The 10,540-nt window shown below is 47.7% G+C and overlaps 2 protein-coding genes across 3 annotated transcripts in view; one reads left to right on the forward strand and one right to left on the reverse strand.

The window, feature by feature from the left end:
* Position 1: 1 nt before the first annotated feature.
* Positions 2-5,215, reverse strand: pygo2 (pygopus homolog 2 (Drosophila)). Of its 2 annotated transcripts, none has more exons than XM_056582481.1 (3): positions 4,801-5,215; positions 3,348-3,397; positions 2-3,199 (listed from the first exon to the last, which is right to left on the reverse strand). In XM_056582481.1, the coding sequence occupies exons 2-3, from the start codon at positions 3,387-3,389 to the stop codon at positions 1,577-1,579; spliced, it is 1,665 nt and encodes a 554-aa protein (XP_056438456.1). In that variant the 5' UTR covers positions 3,390-3,397; positions 4,801-5,215; the 3' UTR covers positions 2-1,576. The 2 variants fall into 2 exon arrangements, with proteins under 2 accessions (XP_056438456.1, XP_056438455.1); XM_056582480.1 differs by having other exon boundaries at positions 3,979-5,181.
* A 555-nt stretch (positions 5,216-5,770) lies between these two features.
* The window catches only part of LOC130376035 (SH2 domain-containing adapter protein E-like), a 7,416-nt gene continuing 2,646 nt past the window's right edge, over positions 5,771-10,540 (forward strand). Inside the window, exons 1-5 of the mRNA XM_056583229.1 lie at positions 5,771-6,823; positions 8,149-8,266; positions 9,135-9,413; positions 9,686-9,932; positions 10,258-10,377. Coding sequence (XP_056439204.1) covers positions 6,332-6,823; positions 8,149-8,266; positions 9,135-9,413; positions 9,686-9,932; positions 10,258-10,377 — 1,256 coding nt within the window. The 5' untranslated portion in view covers positions 5,771-6,331. The remainder of the gene's footprint in view (positions 6,824-8,148; positions 8,267-9,134; positions 9,414-9,685; positions 9,933-10,257; positions 10,378-10,540) is intronic.

Below are 10,540 nucleotides of genomic sequence, written 5' to 3' on the forward strand. Positions count from 1 at the left end.
TATGTAAACACATAATAGTGAAATAAGATGGGAAAACCTCTTTTAGCGGGTCGGTAAGACCACATTTTAATACAATTAGCAACCAATGAAAAATAAAACAGACATGGACAAGTAAAAAAACAAGTCTTTACTTCAGAGTTCAGTACCTTTTCTCCCTACCCCAACTCATAAGGTTCACTGATTTCCCCCTTGGTTCCACCAAAGGTTGACAGAGAGCACATCAAACAGCACAGATACCAGTACAAAACAAGGGATCAACTGAAAACAAGGCAACTTGGACATCGAATGAAGAAAGAACAGAGAAAAAGAGGGAGAAAGTTACAAACATCGTCGACCGTGACAGCGGAAATGGTTGGGGGGGGGGAAATGGACACTTTTCACCTGTTTGTTATTTGGTCTACTTCAAGGCCCCTAGCAGAGACCAGCACTCAACATAAATGACAAGTTACTGCATTGGTTCACATGCAACTCAAAGAGAGAAACAATATGATGCACAACATTGCACATCGGCTATAACATGATGCCACTACTTTCTATGCCAACACCACCCAAAAGCACTGATTCCACAATTAGTGTGTAGTCTCGACTGATATAAAAAAAAACTACTAATGGTTGACTCAATGTAGTTAAAAAAAAGAAAAAAAAGAATCAATACTCATCTTTGTTCATCACTAGTCTCCCCATTTCATAATGGACAGGCACATAGTCCAGCCTTGTCTTGTGTGCTAAAGTTAACATTTTAAATGGCAGTTATTTTCTGGAGCTTATGGGTAGAGTCGGGTCTCCTTTGGATAAAATCAGCACTTAGTCAAGTTAAACAAAAGGAAAGTGAAATATTTTATTGTCTGCTTTATGTGGGCACTGGACACTTGAATGCTACTTGTAATTTTGCACTATTTATGTATTTCAGATGAATTAGCCTATGTTAGTTTGACTGTATATCAGCCTTAAGACTTTCCTTGGCTGCTTAAGTGAACAAATTTGATTGTTTCTGATAAAACAAGCATGCGTCACACTAGGTATAGCTAAAGTCCTTACCAGTTGTCAAACACTTTATCAAAAACCTTATTTCCTAAAAATGTGTAGGAGCATATCTCTTTGAAATCACAGAACGTAGGTTTACTGTGTGAAGGCGTCACCCTTATCATTTGCCTTAGTGTTTTAGAACATGACAACGGCATCAACACTCGTTCGGGCTGAGTCAGTCTCTTGTTAGTACAGGAGCTTCTTCACTAGTCAGTCTCAAAGTATGCGAGGTAGTGTGTTGGTGTCAGTGCTATGCTGGTTGGGAGATATCTAAAAAGGATTGTGGGCTTTTGACATTCACTGCATGGTATGACTGGCTGTGGAGCGAGGGTAACAGGTAATTGCCTAGGGTCACTAAAAGTGCTGTATATGGATAAGCAACGATGTGGACAAATTATTTTTTTTGTATATCAAGCAAGTAAAGGGCAAGTGAAGAGAAGGTTCAGCACGTAGCTCATATGTTACAGACGGCATCGATTTCAAGCAAATACTGTCTCTTTGCCTCGCTGACCGTCGTTCCTGTACAACGCGTCTTCCGTCTCCATAGCCCTTAGCCCTCATTGGCCGCCACTAGCTGGCCCAGGCCCTGGCGGACGTACACGGCCTGAATCTCCTTGGTCTTGAGGCAGAAGTCACAGGCCCAAACGGCATTACTCTCCCGGGTCAACAGCCCATAGGCGGGTTCTGTCAGGCCCGTGCAGTCCCGGTGAAACCAGCGCTGGCACGACGCCTCGCACAAGATGGCATCCTGGTCGTCGTGCACCTCCGCTAGGCAGAAGCCGCACGGAAACACCATGCCGGGGCCCCCCAGTTTGCCGGGGCCAGAGCCTGGACCGGTGGAAGGGGGCGCCGGGCCAGAGGGCAGGGGAGACTGGGTGTTGGGGGTCGAGGTGGAGTTGGACGGGGGGTTGGGGTTGCTGCCGGGGGTGTTGCCTCCATTGTTGGTCATGCTGTTTTGGGCTGAGTTGGGGGGCGCGTTGGTCATCTGACCCCCAGAACCTGGAGTGTTGTTCTGTTGCATGTAAGGGCTGGATCCTGGGCCGGAGTTAGGAGGAGTGGATTGTGGTTGCTGCTGCTGGGAGTTGTTTGAGTTAGTGGGATTACTGGACTGCAGCTGATTGGGTGGCGGATGCTGGGGCAGGCCTGAGCCATTTAGAGGGCCGGTGGGTGACGAGTTGGGATTAGGCTGGGAGGATGCAGAGGGAGGCTGGCCGGGCGTGTTGGGGTTGGGTTGCGGGGCATCCGGATGGCCAGGGAAGCCTCCCCCGGGCTGCGGAGGACCAGAGTTCGGGAGAGGCCCGGCTGTAGTGTTGTTAGGAGGGGGGCCGCCCGGGTTTAAGTTAGGCGGTTGCTGCTGCGGGCCAGGTTGAGGACCTCCTCCAAAGTTCTTGCCCTCCTCGTTCCCTGGTCCTGGGGGGCTTGGACCCGGGTATGGGCCGTCTTGTGAGGGAGGGAACTGTCCTTGTGGGGGCATACCTGGCAGCCCTCCCCCCATGTTTCCACCAGGGCCACCACCCATGCCCCCCATCATGTTCATTCCAGGAGGCATTCCCCCCATGGGGTTCATGGGGCCATGCGGGGGTCCCCTTGGCCCTCCCCCACCAGGTAACGGCGGACTGTTGAACGGGTGGCCGCCTGGCCCATGCTGCTGCTGCTGGGGCATGCCAAACCGAGGGTGCGGGGGTCCCCCTCCGCCTGGCCCCCCCATTCCTCCTGGAGACAGCATGGGGTTGAAACCTGGCCCTGGGTGCATGGGTGGACTAAAGTTGGGGGGCATATTGAATTGGGACGGGCCACCTGGTGGAAATCCACCACCTCCGGGACCGCCCCCCCCGCCTCCTCCAAAGCCAGGCATCCCGCCGAAGCTCAGTTGGTGATGAGGTCCGGCATTAGATGGAGGGCCGAAAGGCGGCCGCCGTCCGGGCTGCCCGCCACCTGGTCCACCCGGCCCCCCCATGAAGCCCATTCCACCAGCCATCCTGCCGCCGCCCCCGTACCCACCGCCTCCAGGCGCCCCCTGGCCGGGAAGAAACGGAGAGCCGCCTGGGCCGCCTGCTCCGACGGGTCGAGATGGGGGACCAAAATCATCGTCAAACGGGTTGGAGGCCACCAGGTGATCCACCATGGGGGTGGGAGGCGGGGCGAACTCGGAGAGATGGGAAAACCCAGCCGCCTGCAGGTGTGGGGCAAGGATGTGAACACAATGAAAGTTTTTTTTTTTAACATGATAGCAACACTGGTATGACTAAATTGGACATAGAAATGCGGAATTGAGATACAGGCAACAGACACTGACATAATCTGATCAGGGCATTACTTGCCTGAGTGTTCGATTTCCGCTTCTTTTTCTCCGGGCTCTTCATCTGTGAGGCTGAAATTGAGAATATGAATGGAACGAGGTATTTGGGAATACCGCCAATAACTAATTACTGCCTCTACATTTTATCTACCTGTTATCTACCAACCAATAACCTGCAAACAACACATTTGAATTGGCCAATACCCCTTAGTGACAGAGTAGCAGCTTTAGACCTAGGGCCCTCTCTCTTTCCAGTCTAAAGTTGTGATGGATTCAATGAGGGGACATAGACTGGCATGAGAACAAGATGTTGAACATCCAGATGTTATCATCACCAAGGTTATGACTTGCAAATGACCCAGGCGAGATAGGGGGAGACCGAAAACAGAGGCAGGAGGAGGTAAGATCAATGAGGGAGACAGGAGAAGACGGAGACATGAAAACGAGGATACAAAGTTTACACTGATAGCAGGAAAGACATGGCCCGCCGTATCACTGATCCACTTTAAAAACAACCACCACCGAGAGATAGTCGTGAAGTTTAGGAATGGGGAGGCAATTAGGGATCTGGGAAGAGCAACAGAACAGCCCCTTTCCAGCGTAGTAATGGATGGTTCCGATCGGATTTGGAGATGGGTGAAATTTATTCCTACCTTTGCCTCGTTTTCCTTGACCTTGTCCCGCCAGTAGTCTCCCCGATTCGGTAGCCATTAGCTAATAAGAGTGTGGGTGATTTTGCATATCACCCTTCATGTGCAAGAAAAAAGGTAAAAAGGACGACAGCTATAGTCTTGACGGCTATAGCCGGGCAGGTATCGGCGTTCGCAGCGACGGCTTTATAAGGATAACGTATTTTTAACAATTATCTCGCCTGCCCAGGTCTGCGAAATGTACTTTCCAGCTGCAAATTTTTCACCACGCTGTCTGTCACGCCGGGATTTGGTCAACAAATTGCACAAAAATGTATAGCGCTAGCTCAAGTAGACAAGCTATATAAAACGGATATATTTTAGTAGGCACAAGACAGGTTCGGCTGCCCGAGAAACGGGTTGCTTGCTACCTGGCCGGTTAATCAGTGCATGCAAGTTGAAGAAACCCCCTCCTCACTTTCTGAGATGATTACTAACAGATGTGAGGCTGCTAGACTAGCTAGCACCAGCTAGCTAGCCAATGCTCAGCTAACCAGCTAGCCAAAGTTCAGCTAACTAGCTAGCCACGTTATCCAAATTGAGTAGCTATGTAGACTGTATAATTCACTGAATAACCGTGGCATGTAAATGGCTATTCAAAAACAGGATGCATAAAATAAATCAACTATTACGATCATTGTTTCTCATTGTATCCCCCTTAAATTAAAACAATCGGCGTGTACTCGGAATATGGTGTTTACCATGCTAACATTAGCTTTCAAGCCAACGTTAGCATGCTAGTGAAATTAGCTAGCCAGCTTGCAGTCTTTTTAGAGCAAACTATACCCTTCTCCGTTGCTCTGCTGTCCTTTAAAATGAAACGCCCTGTTGAGTCATTGCAGGTAAACCGGTCCACCTCTAGTGTATGTCTGCTGTTTCCTTCCAACACTTATTTATTTTCGCTTAAAAACGCAAATTTTGCCATAATAATAATGGCCTTTCGCCACCGGACAAAGAGGGACAGGCAAAGGTATTGCACACCGCGGAACATTGCAACTTTGGGGAAAAACGGGGGTGTCGTTAAAGATTAATCCTGGATACAAATATTTTAAACGTCAAAACTAAAGCTATAATTTTCATAATATTTAAGACTTAAAGAAAAGACAGGGAGTCGTGAGTCTTGTACGATAATACCTCCATATGTTCTAATAATGTGTCCCCTATTTCCCTGTCATCTGCATATGTGGCACATCCCAGACCAAACCACTTTGGTACGAAACGCTTTGGAACAATTCTTAATGAGATTAATTAGTGCCGCTGTTCGTTTCACTGTCGATATCACCAATTAAACATACGGTTCACGTCAATAACAATTTATTATATGTATTTTTTCAAACGATCCGTTGAGCTGTGAATGTAATGCCATGGATATGTCAGTGGTGATGGGTACTCCTGTCCGCAAAACTTTCAGAAGAAAACTTCAGTTGCTCTAATTTATGGATTAACCTTTCATTTTATTATTATGGTATGCATATAGTTAGATTCGAGCCGCCTCGCGCACTCACGAGTCCATTGGCTTTATTCGGACCATAACTGTTGCTGTGATTTTTCAGCCGCTGCAGCACCTCTCAGAACTCCCCCTCCCCACACGCTCACACGCACGCACGCACGCAAACACACACACACACACACACACACACACACACACACACACACACACACACACACACACACACACACACACACACACACACACACACACACACACACACACACACACACACACACACACACACACGACACAACCCACCCCTAGTCCTAACACACACCTTCACAAATCCTCACATGTTGAAGCGCATCAACTAGCTCTCGCACGGCAGTGGCAAGTTGTAAAATAGGCTACCAGATAACATTGGAATGGGACCACAAATCAGAAGCAAGAACAACTTCCGAGTGTTTGGAGTCTCCCTACTCAAGAGGCATCTATTCGTTCAAAGAGAATAAGTGTTGGAACAAGGAACATATTCTCAAGAACTACAAATGGGATAAAGAAAGAAAATCCTATTTTTTTTTTTGCTAAATGGCTTAAATAGCTAATATTTTCACCTATGCTTATTTGCTCATTTAGTATTTAATTATCTTTAGGCTTTACATTTTACAGTATAATAGGCCTACATACTTTTAGAGGAATATAGGCTTAGGCACACTGCCTTAACGTGATATCATATTTTCAACATCATAGATAGGACTTAAAGAAGTAAACGAAACGAAACGGACGTTTTTTTTGTCAGAAATACTTATTTGGAAAGGTGCGTCTCCTCCGCATTGGTAAACTGGGTTACGGTATTTTTTTATTTTTAATTGTGTCTTAGTTAAGATGGCAAAGTGGTTCAAGGAATTTCCCAGCAATCTGAAGAACGGTGCCGACAGGACCCGTTCGGAATCCAGAGGCAAACTGGGGATGGTGGAAAGCATCGGTACCAAGGCGGTGAGCTCCAAAGGTCAGAGCAAGAACTCATCTGTTGACAGCGGAGGTGGCGGAGTTGGCTCTCTCTTGTCCGGGAGGAATCGAAAGAATTCTGCCCCTGACCAGGGTAAAACCGAAAAAAATAGTTCCCCTAAGGAGGCAAAGGTTTGGGATAGTCTTCTACCTGGCAAAAGTCGGAAAAATTCCAAAACAGAGTGTGTCGCTGAAGAGCAACAGCAGCGAACATCAAAGAGCTGTAGTTCAGCAAACGCTTACATTAATCGTCTGATCAGAGTGGACAAACAAGACAAAACTCCGAACTTCAACAGCGCTGCCATTACCCCTCCAGTGGTAGACCAAACTCAGAGAGAGAAACCCCAATCACCCAACAAAACCGAAACGGTAAGTGGTAATAGCCAACTGTGGGCCTACTTTATATTTACATTGACATCCATCACTATAGCCTAATTACATACTAGTAATTGTAGATTCAAAGCAAAAGTAAGAATCATTGAGTAGCTTATACACCATTATAGCCTACTATTTATTATTATACTTATATAGGTCGCCTATTGATTTGTATTGTCAATTGCCACATGATTCTGAAACATACATGATGTTATTATGTTTATAGACCCAATCAAAGGTCTGAAAATGTATCTTGCGTCAGTTCCTCCCTCCCTATTGTCCCCCGGTATTCCCCAGTATTCCCCTCCTCCTCATCCCTAATGCTCTCTTGCTCTCTTTCACTCCCCCCCCCCCCAGTGTGATCTGACACTCAGGTGTTAACACAGGAACCCTCCAGGTGGCCTTGGGGGGAAACTGAAAGATAAAAAGAAGATAAATAGAAAAGGCAAGGAGACGACTAAAGAGAACTGATGAGATGGGGGGAAGGAGAGACTTCAGTTAGAGGGTGGCGTTTTATGTTTCAAATAATGGTAAATCCCCCCGGCAGAACCACTTAGCGTGTTTGTTATAGTTTGATCTTGGAACTATTTGATATATGCGGTGTGTGTGCATGTGTGTGTGTTGATGTGTCTTTGTGTCTGTGTCTTTGTATGTGTCTTTGTGTCTCTGTCTTTGTGTCTGTGTCTGTGTGTCTGCGCCCCAGTGTGTGCTTTCCTTCCGGCAATGTGGTTGGTTGTTCCTTTTGCAGTTGAGACATAAATCAGAGTCCTGTATAGTCCTACAACACTTACGGCCTCCGCAAGGTCATTTCAGAGGATTAGACCTACAGTGGACTACAGCGAAGATAAGGACCGACGTCCGTGCAGTAGGCCGTGAGAGACTTGTATCTTAGCAAATAGTAGCCGCCATAAAAGAGAACAGGCACTTCACCACTGGGATGGGCCATGAAGCCTGCTGCACATCACAGGTTTACAATAGAGCAGCTCAGGGTTTATTTTCGTACTGCTGCTGCTTATCTGACCATTGTTCTCCCTTTGTGGAAAGCATCCTTTTTTTAAAGTCCCATCAACAACAGCCAAACCCACAACACACTGCACCAATGAATACACAATACATCACAACAAGGGGTTGTGAGTTGTTATTAATCATTCCGCAAAATGATCAAGCAATCATTTTTAAAATCATATTGTCTTCTGAACTCATTTTTTGTTATAAAACTTCGAAACAGAACGCCCAAACGAGAGACAGTCTCGTCTCACAGCTGGTCAAACCGAACCAAAAACCATGAGATAACACCTGGCTGTGTTCTCCCCTCCAAGGTGGTGATCCTGGAGGACTATGCGGACCCCTTCGACGCCCAGAAGAAGAGAGAGGCAGAGAGAGCGGGGGAGAACGACGGCTACATGGAGCCCTACGACGCACAGCAGATGATCACTGGTAAGGGACCAGTATGCATACGAGAGGACCCAAGGGACCTTCTGGGTTTTTGGTTGGGGGAGATTTGACAGGGTTGGTATTGGGTACCAAGAGTTGTTGGCCCTTTAGCACATGGATGATGTGTGCATTTCCTTTTTCTGTTGATGACAACGCGTCAGCTGAGCCAGAGGGCTTTGTGAACTCTCTGTTCCAGCTCCGTCTCTGCTTCTCTGGGGTGAAGCCCACGGTACAGCACCCGGCCATAGGACAATGGGTGCAGTTTCCTGTTGCTACTTCCTATTTCCTGTCGCTGTTTCCTGGTGCTATTCTCCCAAAAGGAAGCTGGTCCCTAAGCCACAGTTCCTCCCCTCGGATATACTGCCCCCCCTCCCCTGTGTTAGCCGGTCTGAGTGTTTCGCTAAACTTCCCACCATCAAGGAGGACCACTGGTCTGGCGTCTCTTGATCTCTCATTCCGTCACTCTATTGTTTTTACCGACCAAACAATAGGCTGAGCCATATGCCTTAATGTGAATCGGTCTTGGTTTATGAATGAGCTCTCATTCTGCTTCCAGAGTTCCTTGGGAAAGCAGAGTTCTGTGACGTGACTATGATGTGGTAAACTCATTTCATGCAGCTTTTCATCGTTAACCATTGCCTGTGACTCATCGTTTTAGTGTGCTTAGTCATTTCCCATTATTCATTTCCTAACCATTATCTGTATCTTTTATTCTGCCACCTATTCATCACCTTAATTCACTTGAAGTCCCTTAAATATCTTAGAACCAAGTCGGACGATCCCGATGTAGGACACCACTTCTGCTTGGCTCTCTCTGAGAGACTGAGGCAGATCTTTTCTCGCGGGTCACGCTGATGAAATGTGTTCCCAGAGATCCGACGACGTGGCTCCAAGGACCTGCTCAAGGTGTGTGTCCTGTCCGACCTGGAGGAGGCCCCTGTTGAGGAGGTGCCCCCCGCCTCCCCGCAGCAGATCTACGACGTGCCCTACGAGGGCGGGGGCGGTGACGGAGGTGGCGGTGTCGGCGAGGGCTTCAGTGGAGAAGGTCAGAAGAGTCCGGTGACACGGCTGGAGCCGGACCCCAGGCCTCCCGCCGAGTACGAGTTGCCATGGGAATGGAAAAAAGAACAAATTGTCAAAACTCTGTCAGGTGGGGAGCAGCTGAAGGTGTTTTGCTCTGTCAGGCCGACGTGCTGCTGGAACTCTGTGTTCCTGGTGTGCACGCTCAGAGGACATCACGCTCCTCAAACAGAGGTGTTATAACTGTTTGTGGAGCTGGAATACCTGTGATCTGTATCCAATGACGTAATGGATCACAGTAGCCCGATGTGTGATTAATATTCCAAATATGTAAAACGGCATATAGGCCTAGTAGACGCAGGCCTGTTTTATAAACCGCGTTTCACCTTTCTTTCCCTGCAGCACAGTTTGATAGCGCGGGGCGCCCTCTGCTGGCCAGAGAGGAACCCAGACAGCACACGCTCACCAGGCACCCCCAGCACCCGCCGGCCCCCCTGCCCCTACAGCATCACGCTAAACAGAAGAGCTGGACTCAGAAGATTCTGCGCTCCACACCCACCCTGTCCACCCCCTCCCCTACACCCGCTAGCTGTAGCCCCGACACAGAGAGCTGCGCGGTGGTCCCAGGGCTGCCCCTGGAGAAGCAGAGGTGGGTCTTGGATTGATGCCTTCATCCATGGTTTCCAAGAGTAACCCATTTTTTTTTACTGTATAATTTGTGACTCCAGTTTGTCTGCTTTGATTATTCTCACTTGTCCCTTTCGATCACTACGCTAGATAACTGTGTGAAATACTAAATGTAGAATGATATTGAGAATAGGAGGAAAGAAAGAGAGAAAAAAAGAAAACAACGAAGGAAGTGTTGTCAGAGGTTGTTAGTCTTGTAGAATATTTTGGTGCAGGTCAGCGACCATTGTACATGTAAGCACAATTAATAGTTGAGCTATAATGCTTTGGTTGACTCCCTGTCTCAGCTGGTACCATGGCTGTGTCAGCCGCCAGGAGGCAGAGTTTGAGCTACAGCCCTGCAAAGAGGCCAGCTTCTTGGTCAGGAATAGCGAATCAGGAACTAGCAAGTACTCTATCGCCCTCAAGTGAGTACACGTTGCAATTGCATTTCCTCTTAAAGTCTGAGTTTGAGACCTGAAATGTTGTTAAATCTCTTGAATTAATGGTTTCATGTTTTCATAATTTGTATTTTTTATGCATGCAAGTTCAGTGAATGTATAGTATAATTCGGCATATTTCGGCACACAA

Source organism: Gadus chalcogrammus, chromosome 22 (genome assembly GCF_026213295.1).
Source record: "Gadus chalcogrammus isolate NIFS_2021 chromosome 22, NIFS_Gcha_1.0, whole genome shotgun sequence".
NCBI classification, from domain to species: Eukaryota; Metazoa; Chordata; class Actinopteri; order Gadiformes; family Gadidae; genus Gadus; species Gadus chalcogrammus.